A 22,921-nucleotide genomic window follows, 5' to 3' on the forward strand; every position below is an offset into this window, starting at 1 on the left:
GTGAATCTATATGTTTCGCTATGTTTAAACCTTGAAGGTGGCTACTGTGAATTGTTCGATTGTTCTGTTCTGAAAACACAAAAAATATGTTTTAAAAAAAAATGCTTTCATCAAGGTTGCAAGGCTTGTGTGGCAGCCTTCTTCTGAAACCTGAACATCTGCATACAGCTGTGGACGGTGACTTTACAGCTCCAGCACAGAATTGCTGGTGAAACTCACAATGATGTATTTTTCCATTGAGCCTCATCACTAAATTGTCCATTGCTTTCCCCTTATGCTGTGCAGTGGAATCGAATATGTAGCGCTCATAGTTAGTGATCTTTTTTTGGCATGAATTTAGAAATTCAGAGTGTGCTTCATTTTTCCAAACGTGATGATATCGGAATCAAGCAACTCGATGAAATTGCAGGCATCGAGTCTTACAAAATCATGTAATACCCTCTTTTCTGTCCATATCTTTCTGATGTGTGACCCCTATCAAGAGGTCCATATTTTGGACCCATCCAGCTCAGCAGGGACCTACATTGTTTGGCTAAGTAACCATGAAATGTAATTGCATCTGCATCTCTATTGTAGAGCCTACATGATAGAATGTTGACATTTATTTTCCCTGCTGGAAAACGATAGGCAAACTACCCAAAGCAGACCTAAGTACACTTGCCTGGACAAACGTGTGGTTGCTCACACAAGTTCCTTTGCATGTACATTTCAGGGCATTAATGGAAAACCAGGATACAGGCTTTACCTAAGTATAAAGATTTGCTCAATTTGAGTTAATTGAATAATAAAGCATAGAGGTTGAGGGTAGACTGAATTAAGGCCTAAGCTGGCTGCAAGCTCAACGCAAGTACACTTCAAACCTCTTCTTTATTGGTTCCAATTTCTTAAACATTTAAAGAAGTGACAGGTCTCAATTTCGTTTTTACTTGGACTGAAATCATTTTTTACTCGTTTGTGGTTTTAGTTGATATGTTGTATATAATGGTTTATTATGTGATTTTATCCTTAAGGTGCCACAAAATGCTCAAGCATAAATAAACATCAAATCAATTCAATGGACAACATCCCAGTGGGCACTGTACCGCTTTCCTTGAAGGTGAACCAAGCACCAATAGCAAACATCATGCACCATTGAGCTTTCTAGCATATCTGCCTCTCTCTGGAGATTCTGGTGGCAGAGAATATACTTGAGTATGTTTATTCAATTTCTTTTCTTTGTATGAGTGCATCTTCAATAGAGTAGTGGTCCTTGTGCCTAAAATAAGAGGTGTTGCCACTTCTGCCAGATGCTCAAGATAAGATGGTTGCAGCCTTGGGTTACATGATGTCTCATCAGATATTGGCTCCCAGCTATTTACGGCATATCATGGGAAGCCCCTAAGCCAGCCACATGCCACTAACACAGTGCATGCCTCTTCCTGATTGGTCACTAGAGTCTCTGATATTCCATGACTGGCACCACCAGCAGACACTTGCAGTGTCAGAGGCAGGGCCTGTAGGGATGGCATCGCCCACCGCCATGTGTTCTTCAGCTAGTGCACGAAGGATAGGGACGGTGAGAACAAGATCGTTGAATACCCCACTTGGCAGGAGAGTGGGCCAAGAAGGGGGTATTGAGAAGGCAAGGGTTAGGGATCCTCAACACAGTCTGGGAAAGAGAGCCAGGCAATTCTTCCTTGTCACAGGACCGGGGACGTAGGTCTGCCAATCACAGATAAGGACACATCTTGAGCATTGAAGAGACAGAAATCACTTTTGATAAAGCTGAAAGAGTCTGGGAATGTTTCTTGTAGAACTTTGGTTGGCTTTCCTACACCTTTTTGGAACTTTTGTTTTGAACGGAAAACCTGGGCTGCAGGTCAGCAGCAAAAAGACATTTCCCTTGTCACATTATATTAGGTTTAGCTTGTGAGGGATAGGTTAGGATTTGGACACAGGACGGCAAACTTTACTTTGTACATTCTGACACAGACAGTTTCAGTAGCTAGTTTTGTTGAGGCAGGGAAAACCCTCTTAGAGGTAGGGCTAGTTAGGATTTCCTCCAACTCCCCCCGATTTTTGTTGATATTAAAGGTCTTTGCCAATCAACATGCCACCTTTGTGTCCACCTCTTACTCCTAGACCTTCACACTTATTTAACCTATGAGGCTGAACTCGACAGAACTGACCCACCCCCACCAGGAAGGAAATTCCATCAAGTTTGTTTGGGCTTCATTGGTGTGAACTCACGTGATTTAGAGTTTATGCAAACACGTTGGCCCAGGGTTAGCAGTGAACACTTCGTGAATCTCGGCTATTTAGAAAGTGACCCTCAGATCCTTTTCATTAAATGTAGCATCACAAGAACGCTTTCTTGAGTAAGTTTAGTTTTGTGTGTCTTCACACCTAGAAAGCACGGTCTAAAGGTTCTTGAAAAGGTTCTGTCACTGTCTCGTACTCGGTCTTGATTTGTCAAAAAGCGGTTTTGGTGCTTTAAAAATAGCATTGCTTGCAAAATGAAGTCAAATTACAGGATTCACACTGTGCGGTGTTGTGTAGCAGAGTTACAAATTACTACATTTCTGCAAACACAATTGCAGGCCATGAATAAATTAGGCTGCAGTCTCTACTATTGCTGCAAAGGATCTCTTTGCGGAATGTACCATGTTCTTATGGCCTCACACCCATATCTGTACCGGCTTGGTCTCACCCATCAGGTGCATAGTGTATCACCATTTTTGTCACCTCTATTTCGTCATATGGAAAGCATCTCATTTATTTACAAAAGCATTTCACTATGTGGGCAGCCTGTTGCTGTCATTAAGCACATCAATGGTCTACACAAGCTGAACAATGGCAGGATTGTTCCATCAGTTCATTTACGGATAACTCTTTCTACATCTTTTTTATGTTCTGTTATGTGGTTTTTGTTTCAGGGAGAAGATTTCGATGGAGACGGAGATGGGGACGCATGCTCCTACAGAAACAGTTACCCTGGAGGGGCACATCATGCAGAAAAAGTATCCCTTAAAGGCAGCGACTCCAGTGAAAGCCTGTTCAGTCTTAATAGTGGACAGAGCTCGTCCAGTAAGTACCAACAGATGGGAAGAAGTGCAGCATTGATGAAGGTGTGTGTGTGTGTGTGCGCGTGCGTGCGTGCGTGCGTGCGTGTGTGTGTGTGTGTGTGTGTGTGCGCGTGTGCGCGTGCGTGCGTGCGTGCGTGTGTGTGTGTGTGTGTGTGTGTATATATTCGAGGGTGACCATAGTCTCCCTATAGTTATGGTGAAACCAAAGATACATTGAATTTGCTCAAATTCTATTGCTTATAGCTTTTGACACATTTGATCTGTATGACATTTTCCAAAAATATTTTCTTGCCTGGGACTCCCAAAACAAGAAAGTTTGGTCAAATTCATCCAACCTTTTAAAAGTTATAAATCATGAAAAAAGGAGTGTTTTTTTTCTTTTCTTTTTGCATTGCTTTTCCCGTAGGGGGAAACGGCATTCTTTGAGCAGGCTCAGCCTAATCCATTGTATGTTTGTTTGTTTGTTTATTTATTTATAGCGCGCGCCAGACCCGAGGGTAACCGGGCGCGTGTACAAGAATACTTTAAGCTTACAAGTTACAGAAACACATTCCAAAAAGGGTTGCATGGTACATTGAAGATAGGATAGATGTGGTAATACACGTTTGTACAAAGGTTATATACAAATTAAATGCAGTTATCTACAGTTACGTACATAGGTATTTGTGCGCAGGGGTGTATACACAGTATACATATAAAGTCAGAAATAAGGCGGTCCTAGTCTAAGGTCAATTAATGGTCATTTTCTTTGAGCCATTTGATGCAGTTAAGTCTGAAGTGTAGGTAGGATTGTTCAGACCTTAGGGAGGAAGGGATGGAATTCCATAACTGGGCCGCTTTGACAGGGAAGCTGTTGCCTCCGACAGTGCTCAGTTTAAATGGGGGCACAACTAACTGGTTAGTGTATGCTTCTCTGGTAGGTCTGTGGGAGGTTCTTCTTTTGAACCTTTCTGTTAGGTATTTGGGGGCTAGGTCATTGATACTTTTGTATGTGAGTGATAGTGTTTTGAGTTTGATTTTGTCAGCTGTGGAGAGCCAGTTGGATTGTCTTCTGGTGTCTGAGATATGCTCTCTTCTTGAGATTCCCAAGGCAGCTCTGAGGGCATTAGTCTGCAAAATTTGGATTTTTTGCAGCGTATGTTTGTTGGTTAATATGTAAAGAGCGTTACAATAGTCCAATCTGGATAATACCAAAGCTCTTGATAAGGTGAGGCAGCTGGTTGTAGACAAATAGGGTTTTGCTGCTCTAATCAGTTTACATATGTATGCTGTACTAGCGGCCATAGCACTCACCTGCTTTGATAAAGATAGGCAAGAGTTGAGATAAAAACCTAATGTTTTTACCTCTTTTGCAACTTTAATGGTGTTGCCATCTATCACAAAGGATGAATAGTCATCGCTCAGTTTTTTGATGTTTTGTGTATTCCCCAGTATGATGAGTTCCGTTTTGTCATCGGTCAGGCATAGACCATGACAGGCCATCCATGCCTGAATTATGAGGTATATCTTATTCACCAAGGCCAAATCCTGTTCATAATCCCCCGTAAGTGGGATGAGAATCTGGGTATCATCTGCATAGTTTGTGTAGGTGACACCCAGAAGGTCCATATCATCGAACAGGGGCTTCGTGAAAATGTTATACATGGTTGGGGAGACGCACGAGCCCCGGGGGACGCCACATGTGATAGGTACAGGGTCGGCCGCTGCAGAAGTGGAAAATACTCTCATGGTTCTACCACTTAGGAAAGACTTGATCCATGCGATGGCATGTGTGGAGAAGTGGGCTGCAGATTCCAGGTGGGTACAGAGCACATCATGATCCACCAGATCAAATGCCGCTGAGAGATCCAGAAGGAGGAGTAAAGCTGTTTTACCACAGTCTCTCAGCTCGTCGACCTGGGTTTTTAGATCGATGAGTGCGGTTTTGGTACCATGCTGAGGCCCGAAGCCTGATTGTCTAGTGCCTCGTAGTTGATGCAACTCCAGGTGTTTTTGGATCTGTAAGTAGGCCACTCTGTCTAATATTTTTAACAGAAATGGTACAGTTGTAATTGGCCTGTAGTTGGTTGGAATGGACGGGTCCAAAGTTTGTTTTTTAAGGAGGGGGAGGACCCTTGATTGTTTGAGGTTGTCCGGTATCGTACCTGATGCAAAGGAAGCATTAATGAGTTTAGAGATAAAAGGGGATAGGTCTCTGGCTGCATCTTTTATCAGTTGGGCTGGGCAAATGTCGCCTCGGCAATTGGAAGGTTTGAGCGACAGTATTATTTTTTCAATCTCTGGGATAGTTACTTTAGTGAAATAGATTTTTGTTCTGGTTTGGTGGTGGACGGTAGTTTGCCTCTTTGGATGTTTGAAGGAGGAATATTTTGTTTCTTTTTCTCAATTTTTGACTGGAGAGTAGTCGCTTAGCCCCTTTTGGATGTTGGAACACCAAATTTTATTTTTGTCGCAATTGTCTGGAACGGGGATAGGGTTTTCCAGTTCCTTTAGTATGATGAATAGTTCTTTGGTTCCGGATTTTGCTTGCAGTATTCTGTTATTAAAGTTCTCTTTTTTTGCACTCCTTATTTCATTTTTGTAGGTTTTGGAGGCGTTAATGAGCGCTGCTTTGCTGGTTTCTGATGGATTTAGACGCCAGGCTGATTCACATTTCCGCTTTTCAATCCTTAAGGATTTGAGATGGGGGGTGACACAGGTATTTAGGTGTGCTCTGGGCTCATTTTCAGTGGGGCAATAGTATCCAGGGCTATGGCCATGGTTGTGTTGAATTTGTTCACTAGGGCTGAGGGGTTAAGTGATTCAGGTAGGGTGTTTAGAGTTGGGAGTATAAGAGGTAGCAGTTTGTACATGGTTATGTTTTTTTAATTTCTAGTTGGCAAGGGGGAGCCAGTGTATTTTTCTTGGGTTGGGTAGTATTTTCATTTATGAGAAAGGTCATTAGCGCGTGATCTGTCCAAATTTGTGGGGTGACATCGGTGATAGTTACATCACAATTGTGGTTGGCTACCCAGTCAAGTGTATGGCCTTTTTCATGAGCAGGTTCTAAGATTCTTTGTGTAAATCCTAGTTCGTTGAGTACATTAGCAATATTGGTCGCCTGTAGGTCTTTGCAGTCGTTAAAACCTAAGTTCAGGTCTCCCAGAAGGATAGCTTGTGAAGAGTTTTTTAAGTTGTTTGAGAGAATCATGGAAATATCCTCCTCAAAAGTTCCAATGGGGCCTGGTGGCCTGTAGATGAGGTGTATATTGATGGATTGGGTCGATGATGTTAAAAGTTTAGCTGTTAATGATTCACAAGATTTGGTATTTGGGGTTGTTTCTATTTTTATATTGAGATTATTTTTAGTAATGATGGCTAAGCCACCTCCTCGCGAGTTAGTTCTGTCTTCTCTGATGATGTTGTAGTTAGGAGGCACTGCGAGCATCAGGGCGGGTCCTGCTGCTTGGTGCAGCCAGGTTTCTGTTATGGCTAGGATATCGTAGTCGCCTATTTGGATAAGTTCTGCAATTTCAGTGGCATGTGCTATTATTGATCTAGCATTAATAAGGGCACCCTTCAAAGAGGTGTTTAATTTGGGTGTCACCTGGGTGGCGCCATTTTTCCTTTTGGTTAGTCTATTGCTTGATTTGCCTCGGTTGTTGATAGGGCTGTTGGAGTGGTGAGGGTCTCTATTGGTATTGGTTCAATTTGGCTTTAGGACGTTGAGTGGGGGGTCTCTTCTGTTGCTAAGTTTGGAAGTTAGTCTAGCTAGGGGTTCATAGATTTTAGGTTATCTTGAACGTAGTTTGGCATTTCTGTTTAAAATGTCACATGGGACATTTGTTAGATAGTGGCTAGGGGTATGTAATTTTGTAGGCTGAGGGTCAGTGTCTGGGGTGAGCAATGTCACAGTGGGCATAAACTGAGGCGAGTAGTTTAATGTTCCCATTGTGGGCCAGAGAGTGGTCAGATAGATAAGGGTGGAGATCATTCTATCCAAGGTATAGTTATCTAAGTCAGGTGGGGTACACAGTAACATCTAGGTCTAATTTCAAGTTTCTAGTGCAGTAGTTTATCGAAGTGACAGTAGCCTAGTACAGTACAATGAGTAGTTCACTCACAGTGATCTCTATGCAGTCACAAGTGGGTTGTGGAGTTGTTGGTTTCTAGCATCATGAGCGTATCAGTAACCCAGTACAGTGCAATACATAGTTCACTTGTAGTAATGTCTAGGTGGTCAGTGATAGATTATGACATGACAGATCTGAGCTTATATTAATAGCAGTGGATTAGAAACGACCACACAGAAATGCAATCGGTATTCAAACATTCATTCTCGCATTAGGGTTACGATCCCTCTGTAGTCATAGTAAGTACTGCACTATTTAGTAATGATATATAGTACTATAGTTAGCCTAGAAGAGTTGGAAGTCTAAGTAATCTTTGGTGCTTATTTCGGCTGAGTCATGACATCAGATGCAGTGCAATGAGTTCAGATAGACATTCTACTTTACTTTGGCAAATGAGCTACTTCTGCGGGTTCTGTTAACAGGTACATGTCAAAGAGAGTCAACCAAAGGTAAGAGCAGATCGGAGACTATAAAGGCTTAAACTAAAGTCCAGGAGTTATGCGCAATGTGAGGCAGTTGTATTACGCGATACGTTACAGTAGTTTTTACATTGCTGTTAGGAGCAAGTTCAGCGGTGTCTAGGCAACATAAGCGTGTGGGTTTACAATCACTAGCTAGCGCTCTTGGTACACAGGAATGCCCAAATAGTCTTTCTATGTTGTGCATGTTATGTACTAACCCAAGTTTCTCCGACGCAGCAGTTTTTGTAAGGGCAGGCTGATGGCACAGAGCGCTCGTTGCGCTCAGTCAGCTCCGTCAGTAGCATGGAGCCTTCTTTCCGGCCTTACTTCTGCGCCGGCTGATAGCCTGCCGGCTATTGGTTGCTGGCAAAGAAGAGGCTCTCAACCAATCCTGGGCAAAGGCTGTCCTGGGGGCCAGGTACACAGAACAGCCAGGATCAGGCAGTGGCAGAGGTCGGAGCGGCGGCCATCTTAGATGCGGTTCTGTCAAATGCGGGAAATACAAATCTAGAAGGGATTTGTTCATCAAGCACGCATCCCGATAGCAGTGGATGCTCGTGCCGGGCAGATTAGTGAACGCATATGAGGGTGCTCAATGGGGCTTCATGGCGAGGTAGATCACGGTGCCTGGAGCTTACCTCCACAGCGCAGCACTTTTTGGATGGTGCAGGCTGCTCCTGCAGCCCGCGGCAGAGACGTTCAGGAGCTCCTGCTCCGGTGAGGATAAGAGGGAAATACGTTGAGGATCAGCTCCTCAACGTATGGGTTTGCTTTACATTTGTTTCAAAAGTGGTGCAGATGTGCTTTGTCAGATTGGTGTAAATATGTCCTGGAAGTGCCCTAATATATTTAGGGGGTAATTCATAGAATTTAGCGCACAAGTGGCGCACGCGGCTGGCACACAGTGTGCGCGTGCGAATCTCTGTGCCAGCCACGTGCGCTAAAATCAATTTCCGCGCACAGCGTATTCATGGATTTTAGCTACCAAAACCAGCCGTGGCGCACAGTGGCGCAGCGACCCTGCAGCAGCGCCAGTTACACCCCCAAGAACGCCCCTCACGCAGGGAAAAGCCATCAAAATCCCCAATCCAGCGCAAAGGGCTACGCTAACCCTGTACCAGTATACATGGCCGCCACACAACACACGGCAAGCGGGGAACGTGTATTACTGGGGTTTGCGGGAAGTTTCACATGCGATAGGCCCTGTGCGAGTGGGGTACGTGTATTACTGGGGTTCCCGGGAAGTTTCACACGCGATTGGCCCTGTGCGAGTGGGGTACGTGTGTTACTGGGGTTCGCGGGAAGTTTCACACGTGATAGGCCCTGTGCGAGTGGGGTACATGTATCACTGGGGTTCGCGGGAAGTATCACACACGAAAGGGCCTGTGCGAGTGGGGTACGTGTATTACTGGGGTTCGCGGGAAGTTTCACACGCGATTGGCCCTGTGTGAGTGGGGTACGTGTATTTCTGGGGTTTGCGGGAAGTTTCACACACGAAAGGGCCTGTGCGAGTGGGGTACGAGTGGGGTACGTGTATTACTGGGGTGCGTGGGAAGTTTCACACGCGATTGGCCCTGTGCGAGCGAGGTACGTGTATAACTGGGGTTCGCGTGAAGTCTCACATGCGATTTGAGCAGGGTACGTGTATTTCGGGGGGTGCGCGGGAAGTTTCACACGCGATTGGCCCTGTGCGAGTGGGGTACGTGTATAACTGGGGTTCGTGTGAAGTCTCACACGCAATTTGAGCAGGGTACGTGTATTTTAGGGGTGCGCAGGGAGTCCTACACGTGAATTGGCAGTGTGGGTCCTCCCAGGTGTTCCCTCTACACCCTCCACGGCCTCTGCAGGCAGCCCACACCACAGGGGACTACCCTGCACTCCTGGTCATGTCCCGCAGGCAGCCCATCCACCATGGGCATGCCCCCAGCCAAGCCACATGTCAGCTTGCACTACTGATCACCAACTCATGTCCCCCAGCACCCCCAGCCCCCAGCAGTGCGGGGCACCTGCCAGCAGGCCCCCACTCATGTCCCACTCATGTCCCCCTGCACCCCCATGCCCCACCAGTGCAGGGCACCTGTCAGCAGGCCCCCACTCATGTCCCACTCATGTCCCCCTGCACCCCCACCCCCCAGCAGTGCAGGGCACCTGCCAGCAGGCCCCCACTCATGTCCCACTCATGTCCCCCTGCACCCCCACCCCCCAGCAGTGCAGGGCACCTGCCAGCAGGCCCCCACTCATGTCCCCCTGCACCCCCACCCCCAGCAGTGCAGGGCACCTGCCAGCAGGCCCCTACTCATGTCCCACTCATGTCCCTGTGCACCCCCACCCCCAGCAGTGCAGGGCACCTGCCAGCAGGCCCCCACTCATGTCCCCCTGCACCCCCACCCCCCAGCAGCGCAGGGCACCTGCCAGCAGGCCCCCACTCATGTCCCCCTGCACCCCCACAACCCAGCAGTGCAGGGCACCTGCCAGCAGGCCCCCCTCTCATGTCCCACTCATGTCCCTCTGCCCCCATGTCATGACGATCCTCAATCATGGCCCTTATGGCCAGCCTCCCCAGCCCAAAGACCCAACCAAGTATTGCATCTACCCACATAGAAAAGGCAATTACATGATACAACCCCAAAGGCAAGTATGTAAATGAACACATGTCCGTCACACACACACAATGGGTGCAAGTGAATGTGAAAACCCATATCATGACATGCATGAAACCAATGAGATAATACCACACATCGAAGTATGAAGAAAAAAATGTATTAAACACAACATGAATATAATTAAAAGAAAACACACAACAATGGGAATAATTAAAGAAATGCTGCATGTCATTAAAAGAATAAAAAACAAGAAATCATAATCCAAAGAAATCCAAAAGAAATGGTGTCCAAAGTCACAGTCCACCAAAGCAAATCCAAGGGAAAAAAGAAAGTGAAATCCATTGCTCCATGGTGAAAATAAAAAAAATGAGAATAATCCAATGGTGAACTATGTACAAATAAACAATCCAGGGTCAATGAGCCCACCTGATGAAATGAAACCTACCAAAAATACTACCTAATAAAAAACTATATACAAAAACGTGGTGCATTGTCCAAGCGCAACCACAATAAAAAAAAAGGAAAGGAAACTTAACACTATCTAACTATATACAATGGTGGCAGGCAAGTCCTGCGGCTCACTCTGTGGTGTCCCGGGCCAGGGCATCATCGAACTCCATGTCGATGTCACGGAGGCGGGCCTCTGCCCTAGCCCCGAGGTCTCGCAGGGAGGCACTCATGGCCTGTTCCAACTCCCTGCGAGTCGCCTCGAGGCACTCTTCCCGTCTCAACGCCCGACGCATGGAGAACTCTGCCCTGACCATGGTGAGCCGCGCCTCTTCCGCCCGCCACCGCTCTGCACCTATACGCTGGCCCAACTGCAGCCACACGGAAGACACATCCATTCCAGGGTCCTCCTGCCCTCTGGCCGATGCCTGCCCCCCTGATGTCGATGGCCCCGAGCCATCATTGCTCCCACCTAGAGCCTGCTCCTGCTGCTGTCCATGTGCCCTGTCCGATGATGCCTGCACATCCTCCATCAGCTGGTCTCCAGTTGTGGTGTCCCCCCTGCTGGACCACCGACTCCCGACTGTGGCAGGGATGGGATCTCCACCAAGCTGGCTGTGTTGGTCAGGCCAGGTCCACAGGGGGCCCTGGTGGAATCTGGGCCCGAAGACGGCAGGGAGAACGACTGGCGCATAGTCTCCACAGAGGAGGAGAGGTCCGCCAGAGTGCGTGTCACATGTAGGAACCCACCAACCAGGGCCCCTCCCAACAGTGCCATGTCGCGACGCTGCTCTTCGTGATGGCGTGCGTTCTCTGCCCAGGAAGAACGCACACTATTACGAATGCCACGCGTGTGCAAGGCGAAACACCAATCAGGACGGAGCCCATACGTTCATGGGACCCCTCGTCCGCAGGTAGTGGAGAGGCAGATGACATGGCACTCTCCCCTACCTGCGGACGGGCTTGGGACGGGGCCTCCCTGCTGGTGTATGGTGGTGCAGTCACAGGGTCAAGGACAGGGACATGTACAGGCCCCTCCGCAGTGGCCTGTGCTGCCTCCTGACCCTGGCCCTGGACTGCACCACTTGCACCAGTGGTACTACCCCCACCAGGCCCCATGTGCGGCTCAGTAGCAGGCTCCTCCTCCTCTGTGGAGACCACCAACCTCGATGTCTCCGTACCGTCTTCCACCACTGCAAGCCCCTGTGGGGGCTCACCCGGCCCTTCCGCCACAGCCGTAGTGGCAGACGCGGCACCAGCCCCCTCGCTCCCGGATGATGGCAAGTTCTGGAAGGGTGGCTGGGCCTTGCGTCACCGCCCAGTGGAGGCATCCCCGTCGCTTGGCTCCACAGGGCCGTCTCCGCCCTCTTCTTCACTTGACGCTGCGTAGAGGGAGACATAGAACACAAGCAACAGGGTACAGTACAATATTCCCCTAGACAGGAAGCAATAACACATGAGTGGCAGTGTCTAACGTCACTTCCATCCTGTCCCTCCACAACACATGGGTGAATGCACGCTACACACATGCATAAACAGGCATGGCGCCTGCAATCAACATCAGCATCCATGTACAAGAGCCTCTATTAATCAAAATGTTTCCTTCAAACTCACATGCATCCTGGCTCACACTGATCCCATGCACACACATCACCGGAGGGTCATGCATCATGCCTTGTACACCACAGACACAGTGAATAGACACAGTGCATACAACGGTGACCGCACTGCATGAGTGAATTTACACATCATCACGGACATGTGTCATGAATTAATGGCGTATCGAAGTCACAGACACACTTCTCAGACACACACACATGTGCACCATACATGTACATGACAGCAGCACCCATCCCTCACACCCCCACCATGTGCAAGAACAGACACTGGCATGCTTTCATGTGTGCATTTGCCATACAGCTCCCCATGTAGCATTGGAACTCATGCACCAACCATGTGGTTCGCACATTACTGGTCTCACATGCATGACCATGATGTCCCTGCACACACACATCCATACATGGCCCATGTCACACATACAGGCAAGTATCAGACTACCAGCACACTGCAACATACCCTGTCTTGCACACCAATGCTTGGCCACTTACCGCTCAACTCCAGACGGGTCTTTCCCTGAAGGATCTGGGCGTGGAGCGCTGGGCATACGTGTTCCAGGACCCTCATCTGGATGTCACTCATGCTGACCCGGCCCCCCTCCGCAAGGCGCCGTGCCTTGTGGAGGGTCCTGGACCTGAAGTCCTCCCAGTGCTTCTTGACGTGCTTGATGTCACGGGTTGCCACCCCCTCCGCGTTGATGGCAACCACTAAGTTGTCCCAGATCCTCTCCCATCCTTCCTTGTTGGCGCGTGATGTTCCGAAGAGGGCATCATAATGCCCCAGGACATGCTCCACCAGGACACCAACTTCCTTCACACTGAAGCTGGTGGCCCTCTGCCTCTCTGGCTGGGGGTCTGCAGTGGTCTCAGATGGTGTTTGCCCCGACATGGTGACCCCCGAGGCAGGCGTGGTTGGGCAACTGGGTCCTGGGGCTGGGCTGTGGAGCGATGGTATCCCAGTCGGGAGTCTTCTGTTCCAGCAGGGGTGGACACAGCAACTGGAACCCTGGCTGACGTGCAGGCACAAAATAGCAGGGCACGTGGGCAGCAGGCAGCAGCAGATGGCAGGTGGGAGCTTGCTCGGGGCTCTGGGGGGTAGTAAAATGGCCTTCAGGGCAGGAGCGTGGTCTTCCGTGTGTGTACGCGTGGCCAGCTTGATACGGAGTGAATTGGCACGTGAAAAAAGTGCATGTCAGTGTGAAATCCGAGGAAAGGCCCTTAGCGCGTAAGCGCGTCAGCACACGCACGCGATTTCATTGGACCAAAGGCCCTTAGCGCATAAGCGCGTCTGTGACGTATCGCGCATGGGCGTTGCACTGGCACGGGTTGAAGATCCCACGTGGCTTTCCATTGCTCTGTATGTGTTTTTGTGGGGTGCGGGCGTGTGTTTTCCAGCCGTTGGGGTTCACACGCTATTGCCTCACAGCGGGTGGGTGTTGGCTACGCATTCTTCTACGCACAAGGCACAGGGCCAATTGCATGTAAAACTTCCCATGCACCCCAGTAATACACGAAACCCACTCGAACAGGGCCCTTTCGAGTGTGAAAATTCCCGCGCACGCCAGTAATACACGTACCCCACACGCACAGGGCCCTTTCGCGTGTAAAACTTCCCGCGAACCCCAGTAATACACGTACCCCACTCGCACAGGGCCAATCGCATGTGAAACTTCCCCCGCACCCCAGTAATACATGTACCCCACTCACACAGGGCCCTTTGGCATGTAAAACTTCCCGCGAACCCCAGTAATACACGTACCCCACTCGCACAGGGCCAATCGCGTGTAAATCTTCCCGCGCACCCCAATAATACACGTACCCCACTCGCACAGGGCCCTTTCACGTGTAAAACTTTCTGCGCACCCCAGTAATACACGTACCCCACTCGCACAGGCCCTTTCGCGTGTAAAACTTCCCGCGCACCCCAGTAATACACGTACCCCACTCGCACAGGACCCTTTCACGTGTAAAACTTCCCGAGAACCCCAGTAATACACGTACCCCACTCGCACAGGGCCAATCGCGTGTAAAACTTCCCACGCACCCCAGTAATACACGTACCCCACTCGCACAGGGCCCTTTCGCGTGTAAAACTTCCAGCGAACCCCAGTAATACACGTACCCCACTCACACAGGGCCTATTGCATGTGAAACTTCCCGCGCACCCCCGAAATACATGCACATGCTATTTTTCACACAGCGGGTGTCCGTGCTTGTCGCGTACCCCTTTTTTTATGGCCACACTGACCTGCCTGTTGATCGCGTACATTTTTTTTGGGCTCCTGGCTGCCACACCATACTACGTGTGTCATTTTTGCACGCACATGGGCTACTGGGGGGCGCTTGTCTCTTTTTCTTCTTTTTATGGGGTGCCTGTGTGTTGCGTGCACGTCATTTATCCTAGGGGGCCACAGTATGGGACATTCATCATAGCTGTATATACGTGCCTTTTGTTTGCGCACACTTTTGTAATGCACAGGGACGCTACCTTCGTGTGGCGGACGTGTTTAGGCCTGTGCGTGTCTTTGCCCGTGCGCGGGTTTGCCCTATTCGATTCCATGAATACGTGTGGTTTGCGTGCGTTTGGGCGTTCCTTGTACTTCCCAGCAGAACTTCCCCAGTTACGCCTTCTTTTTCACACGTTGTTGCCCATTCCGCGTGTTATGCCCCGTGTCCCGCCCCCTTTTTCGTGTGTGCGCGGATGTTGTGCGCTTTCCCTGTGCGCATCGCGCACGGCGTTTGAGCTGTTGCAATGACGTGTGCGCCACGCTCGGGTTTGGCGCACATCCCAAGGAAAACACGCGCAGGGACTTCCATGAATCGCACGGGTGCGCGTGTGCCTGTTTTTTCATGCTTGCGCCTGCTTGCACCTGCTTGCGCCAAGATTTTCAGCGCACGTTTGTTCCATGAATCGGCCCCTAATGTATCTCCCATGGTTCTGCAGAAATTTACATTGTTCAGAAATTAGAAGCTGCCATTTTGGCGTTCCCGCTAGTGTTCTCACAAGAAAGCAGTAGAGTACGAGTGGGATGGTTGCCTCCACTGTGGATGTGGGGAGGCTGAAACTAGCCATTACAGTTTGATAGTTTGTGGTGCGCTAGGCATTTTCGTTTTTAGTGACATTGCTGAGCTTGCGAAAATCTGGTTTGCGTTTTGAAGTTCAAACCACTGCTTTCATACTTTATAAAAAACATGATATGGGAGGAAATGACACTGTCATAACTTGTGCAACGCACGGTGCCTTTTCCAATCAGGCAGCAGAGAGTGTTTCTTTTCTGCACATTTATATGCGCATCCCATTTTTGAATGTGGCATGCACACCAGAAATGCATAGAAACACCCCTTTATGTGTACCCATTTGGAAGGGGTTTGGCCTTTTTACATAGAGGACATCTTTATGGACCAATAGATACGAGGAGCCAACATGTTTTTAGAGCATGGCCCACCATGTTTGTGCAAATACAATTAACAAATGCCAAATCAATGTTCTACTAATGTGATTCTCATCAATCATTTTGATCCAGCCTCCGAGCTTGGGGTCCTCCCGCTCGGCATTATTGTCAGTATACAAGAGCAGGGCTTTGTTATCACATGCACTCGTTTTTATACCTAAGATTACAGTGTGAACTCTTCTTGAGCCTGCTGTCTGACAAGCTAAGCATTTTAAATCTTCTCCCCTTTGCCGAAGATATTATGTTATAATTTAAACATTTTAAAGGCAACTATTGCAGCACATTTTTAATAAAAGAAATCAAGATGATTATTTAAGTATTTGAGTAAATAATGACAAAAGTACAATGTAAAAAAAATATTTTAAAAGGTTGTCATGTATTATTGCTTTAAAATGTATTAAGTTTCTTGCAATGAAGAAAAATATAGGGGAAATTAGCTGTCATCTTATTGAATTAATTGATACACACTCTACACGGTATACATCGTGTTAACAAATAAAATCAATATTAGTAAAACAGAAAAATTAATGGTGCAGTGATTACATGTATTATTGTATCAATCATTCAACGTTTGCGGTTTGACCTGGCAGGCAATGGCCCTCCAGTTCAAGCTCAAGAAAGGGCCAAATGAAGTAAAGGAATTGATGAGTGCCTATGTACCCCTGAAGGAAGGGGTGATCCTATCAACACCCTGAGGCATTCCTCCATAGTGCTAATTGACTTTTCTTTTAAGGAATTCAGCCCAGCACTGTTCACAAATGCCCAATTCCCCTAAAAAATAAATACTACAAATCTAAATTGGTAGGAATCTGTCCAATATAGATTTAATTTAAATACGAGGCGCCTGATTTACAGTGATTCTGCAACCCACTCCAAACAAACCCAAACAATTTTCGATTATTTTTAGGTTGTGTAACAGCTCTGGGGAATAGTGATCTAACAGCCCGACAGACATTAATTACACTGTTGCACTCCAGGACAAGAAGCAGCCTGGCTTGTAAAGACAATTTGTTTAATGAATCTTTAAAAATTCAAAATTGTGCAAGGATACTCCTCACTCAAATTCCACAGGGATACACCTGTGCCACAGCACAAACAAAAAGTTTAATCAAACAGTGCTAATACTCAAATATCTATTATATCAGCTATTCATCATACCATTTTAAATATAGTATGAAAATACAGCATTCTAGGTAGGACCCCACCCATTTTCAAAACAACAGGTGGGCCAATGTTTAGAATAAGACTTCAAATCACATATGTTGCCAAAAGCCAAAGTCAGACTGTCAAAATCATACAACTGTAAAATATGTTACCCAACTAAACCATTTGTTCAAGCAATTAACTCAATGGCGCTTTTCAATATTCACTAAGCTATTGAACTGTACAACAAATGGGTGGGATTCTTGAAATCTATTCCAGGATATTTGTGGACAGTAAACCATACTCGCCCCTGATTCTTAATGGCTCAGTCCTCCTTAGCAACAACTCCTGTTTGATTGGTTTGTCAGGGAAATAAGATTCAATTACTTTATTGACTTCAAGGTTCTTACTTTCAATCTGAGGCCCATTTGAATCGAATGCCACACATTCTAGGAAAAGATCCTCTGCCAGGTTCACGCCAATCAATTGCATTTTATTTATTCCAGTTCCCCAAAGCACATACACGTGGGTCTATGTTCTGATTCTCAATAATGAAAAATAGATATGGGATTTATTTCAATTCTATAGAAAATAAGAACACTTCCCGAGAGAATCTATAGACCCTTTGGTTCTGACTCTCTCAAATGCAGGCAGGCAGAGGCCACCAGCTGGCACCAGGTAATTTCCATCCTATTTAGGCATCTGTCACAGGATGTGGTTCTGATGTCCCTCTAAGTCTGGGCACTCTCTACTGCTCTGGGATGCTTTCTGCCATCAGTCCCCCTGGAAAAGGACTTGGATTCAATCTGATCTGCTCTCTCCACCAGCAGTGCTGACTGCAATCAATCAAGATGGCTCCCTGTATTAGTTGGTCTGCCCCTAAATCTTCTGTGTTGGGCCTAATATAGACTGTGGACTCCACCTTCTAAAGGTGTTGCCCCTATGTCAGCTCTCATTGGAGGATCAATAAGATTGGTAGTTTGTTCTAATGATGTCACCCCTAGAAAACACCATCTGTCTCTTATAGGACAAGGGTCCTCCCTGAGCTGATTTGGACTTATACTGCAATTAAACAATTCTAGTTTCTATACATCTACTATCTACTTCCCTCGAAAGTATATAGATCATCAATTGAAGTGTGTTTCTTTCTAGGAAAATGAATATGACTACTCTGTACTCTGTAACTTTGAAAAGGCCAAAGCTATAACATTGTGTACTTTTTATGACAGCGATTCTCGCCAACCTTTGATTATTGTTATATTCTTAGCTTCAACTTAACATTCCCATTGAGCCAAACTATTTGATCTATTTTATGAGTTCATAACATATGTGTGATCCCAATCACTAACATTAAAAAAACAGTAATTTTGATTAGAGGCATTTGTTTTTTCCAGCCCTCATACCCATGTAAAGCATGTATGATCTTTTTCCCTGAAGTGACATGTGAGATCTACCATTCCAACTGTATCTACAGTTCTGATCATTGCTTCTCTAAAGCCCAGATATTTCCCTACTAATCACACTATATGCAAGCTAAGTTGACAAGTCCCATTTATATTTTCATATGTACCTGGCCTTCTCATGTACTGTCTTATCTGTAAAAACAGAATGCATGACCCCAGTGCCACCGGATAAATATATCTGTGGGATTAGTCTGCCAACCTAATAGATAGATCTGTTTGGGAAAGGTTAGTTGGACCAATGGGAAGAGGGAATTTAGCTGTATTTTTAAAGTTAATTGTTAAAATTAACAATGGATTGGTGCTCTCTGCTTACACTTGTTTACAAAATACTGAGTTTTCTAGACTATGAAATAATTCTGAAGCCAGGCCCAGTTGACGGGATGAAGGGTTAGCATGATTCTGGAGCACGGTGTGCAGACAGGGCAAGGGGGGAACACAGGCCATGGCACATGTGCACGGCAGAAGAGAAGAAAGCCTGGTGTCGCCAGGAAAGTTGCTGTGATAAAAATTCTGCCCATGTTCCGACCTCCTGATTAGCCAGCACCTCCCTCCCGCATGCTAACCTTATTATTAGTAGCGGTAGTATCACACTATTAGAAATAGTAGTATTGGTAATATCCATTTATTTAGCTGATCATAAGCACAGATTCTTTACTTGATTTGCAGTGGAACACTCCCATTTTCAATGGTATGACCAAATATCAACCCTTGTTCCTTATCTCATTGGGGTCTTCTTAATTCACAACATCTCTAGCATATATGTATATAATCCCTCCCATTATTTCAATTTATTCTGCTACATTAGGCAGCCTAACACCATCTGCTGTTCCTAGATCCATGTACATTCCAAATTCATAGCCGTTATCTTTGTCAGATAACACCAAACAAGGTAGAGCCAAATGCAAAACTGAATAAAATGGACATTAAGCACTAAATCATGTTCTTTATGGATGTGTGGTCTCATTTAACCTCCCAAATATTGTCTTGTGGGAGAAAATCCCAACTAGAATTAATATGGAAGTTGTTGGTGCTTTCGACAAAGTGAATAATGTAAGTAGCTTTCATTTAAACATATGATTTATAGCTCACTTAAATTGTAAGCCTATTTGTAATATTGGTTCCCTAACATGTCAGTATTTAACCTGGAGCACCTTTTGAGACAAAAGATATTTGATGAAGTTAGTCAAACCAATCAAAAGCAGGCCTGCATTATAGGCTTTACAGAAGGAAAATTGAGACACTTCCTTTGTGTTTATCTTAATATGGCGATGTATGTAGAGATTACAAAAAACAACATCCTTGAAAGAATTGGAATACTTGGCACACTGTCAAACCAATTGAATAGTGTATGCAATCATGTTAAGTGGTAAATACTGCAACAATTGGAGGATTCCAGACAGGTTTTTCATTCTTTTAAAGCTCCAGTTGTGCAGTGAAAATAGGCAGTAAATAAAATAGGAATTGCTTCTCAACAATTCTTCTCTGGAGTCAATCTGATTAACCATAGAATAACTAAATCATTCAATTAAGGCTCTCAGAGTTGAAATGTAAGAAAATAGAATTTGAAGTCCTTTAGAACCACTGAAGAAATAAAACAAATCTTGATTTAACTGGATGAACCACCTAGAAAGAAGACTATATAAAAACCTAGATTATCAAGTACTAGCGGGGCACTAGTGATTATCAATATGACCATTTGTACACATGGCTAGTGTGAAGGCATCATAAAGAAGGACACAGACAACAGATTCCAGATTCAAACTAATACATTTGTATTAGCTTAAATGTCAGGGTGGATAATGGCCTAACTTGCCCTATGCAAAGGTGGGCTTTCCCTACCTAAATAGAATAAGGAAAGTCTGAGTCAAAGAGTTCAATTTAGGAATCTGTCTGTATCCAAAACCTATGCTTCCCCTCAGAACTATAACCATACAATTTGTAAGGATGTCAGCAACCAAAAAGAAACAGTGTCTAACAGAAAGTCCTGAGCTTCTTCCAGCTCGCAGATTGCTCTCAGCTCCCTTCGCCAAGTATAAAACAGTTCAGCAGAATAAAGTCTCAGAATTTGCATTAGATTTATAATGCAATAGTCTTTTCAGTTCTCAGGGTCTCCTTGCCAAAGTTAGAACTTGTGTTCCCTTCCCCAAGTTCCAAGTCACATAATTCAAACGACCTTGAAGTGAAATGTTCCTTGTCAGAACTCAGGGTTCCCTTCCCAAGCTCCAAGAGCCATACTTTAAAAAGAAACACAAAATATCCTTGTCTTCCACAGTTTCGTTAAATGTTGTTGTTTTCAAAAACAGAGTTCGGATCATTTTGAAAATTTCACTGTAAATCAGGCTTCAGTGCTCTTTGTTTGTTGTTCCTTTCAAATCATATTATATTTCAACATACTGTAGTTGGTTTGGAATTATATTCCTTTTAGCACTTCAATCTATGATGGTATGTATGGATTTAAGCTTCCTCTTCTCCATTTGGCTTTCATTTGGTTAGTAGCAAAGTTTTAGTTCAGTTGATATGCAATACTCAAGATTTTAGCTTAGGGTTAATTTCTGCTTCATCTTATGGATAAATATTGTTTGTTTCACTTTAACGGAATAGTTAAATGTTCGGAGACCTTTGAAAACTTGTCTCTTGCCACATGCACCCACTCTGATGCCAAATGTTCCCCTTTGTTTAGTAGTTGACAATATTTACTTCACTTTGATTGGTTCATATAACGTTCAGAGACTTTCGAAAACATGGTCCTTGCCACATGTGACCAGTCCGATACAAAGTATTTCCTTCTGTTAGATAATTGACAAGTATAAACATTCACTTCCCTTTAATTGAGCGGTTCAATATTCAGAGAACATCGAAAACGTGTGTCTCGCCATGCACGACCACTCTGATACAAACTATTTCAGGAATTGCTCAAGTTTACACATGCGCACCAGGTTTCCCAATTGCCAGGAACTCAGTTGCTTTGAATGTTGATGCTGCAGCTCAGATAACACAGCCATCTTCCTCTATTGTCAAGGCTCCAGTTTCTGACCCTGAGTACACTCCTGGGTGTGGTCCTCCACCATAGGGGAACAAGCATGTTGAATAGAAAGAAAAGGGGCAGCCTTCCATCCCGGCTCCATTCACCTATCCCAGTCTGCTCCACGGAGCCCCCACTCCCACCCACGTTGGAGGTTCCTCTGCTGCATGCACCAGCCTCCTGGTCTTTCTCCTGTCATTTCTCTCACTCTCCCTTGCCACTGAGTTGGGTTGCATTTATACACCTGTACTCCTTTAACAGGCTGCAGGTGTGGATGATTATTCAGCCTTGCCTGACCACAATTAAACGGGCATGTCTGATCATCACTACTCGTAGCAGGCACCTTCTTCATCCCAGTCCTAGAGTGGTAAAAGAGCCTAGCCTTCATTGCTCTTAGTTGACTCTTCTTTGTCCCAGTACTGTCAAGAGTCAATTGTGGGGAAATGAGGGGAGCTGGCTTATAATTCCCCATAAAGGTTGGATTGGTTGTCACTAAGAAAAGGGGGATACCATGTCATACCAAGGGGCACCCCACTTTTTCTCACTCTCCTTTGAGATGTTCAAGGCTTGTCTTTTTGCCTGATATTATTTTGATGAAAGAGAATAGGATAACAACATCCCACAAAAGCGTTGGGGACTATAGTTTCATCATGGAGTGGAAAGGGAAAATACTGCATCTCACCTGAGGACATTTCCTTCACTCTCACCAAGCACCCTCCACCCAGGTGATCCTCCCTCACTTCTCCACCCCCAGGGTCAGGATCCAAAAGCGATGGCCTTCCCCTGTCCACCTGCACAGAGGATCCAAGGGGGAAAGATGTGAGGATGCCCTCAGGTTTCTCACACTAGATGAAAGATCAAAATCCCAACATACACTGTTCGGCAAAAAACAAATTCAATTGGCAGCAGCAACCAGCACTGAAAGTTCATCTGCAGTGTCCAGAGACACTTAATCAACCATTCCGAAAGGCATGCTATAACCTAGCAGAGCAATTTCTGATTCAAAACCCCAAATGTGCTATGCAGAGCCTCCTTAAGACAAAAGACCTCCACAGGAAGGTATGCACAACTATGTTTCAGAGACAATTAAATATGATCACAGGCCAAGCAAACTTAGTGGAGAACTTTTCCAGTCATGTTTCCACAAATAAAATAAAGAAGTGAAGATATTGAACGAAGGCTATTCTTTTGTACCTGCTGCCATCAATAATGTTATTTACAAACCAAGTTGAGTTTAATTTACTATAGCAAAAAATGAAGGTAAAATCTAATTTGAATAAAATCAGTGGACGTTAAAAAATATTAATATCCATATCTTGAATTTAACCAACCAAGCATAATCATACCAAGCATTACTAAGAAATCAATTGAGCTGTTTTGTAAACTAGTGACCACTGAAGGCCGCTTTGTGTGTAAAGAACGTTACCTTCATTTTGCTTTGTTGCACAGCACTGCAAGCATTGAAGAGCTCTTGCTGTGGGTGCTCTTGCTTCCTGGAGGAGGCAGAGCCTAACACGGTCACGTGACTGACCACGTG

General features: G+C 45.7%; 1 protein-coding gene across 4 annotated transcripts in view; it reads left to right on the forward strand.

Annotated features, from left to right (window-relative positions):
* The window catches only part of SAMSN1 (SAM domain, SH3 domain and nuclear localization signals 1), a 1,266,558-nt gene that overhangs the window by 1,063,849 nt on the left and 179,788 nt on the right, over positions 1–22,921 (forward strand). For all 4 annotated transcript variants that reach the window (XM_069636417.1, XM_069636418.1, XM_069636419.1 and 1 more), the window contains one exon: positions 2,916–3,066. In XM_069636417.1, coding sequence (XP_069492518.1) covers positions 2,916–3,066 — 151 coding nt within the window. The remainder of the gene's footprint in view (positions 1–2,915; positions 3,067–22,921) is intronic.

Source organism: Ambystoma mexicanum, chromosome 7p, assembly GCF_040938575.1.
Source record: "Ambystoma mexicanum isolate Mex_15411 chromosome 7p, UKY_AmexF1_1, whole genome shotgun sequence".
In the NCBI taxonomy this organism is placed as follows: domain Eukaryota; kingdom Metazoa; phylum Chordata; class Amphibia; order Caudata; family Ambystomatidae; genus Ambystoma; species Ambystoma mexicanum.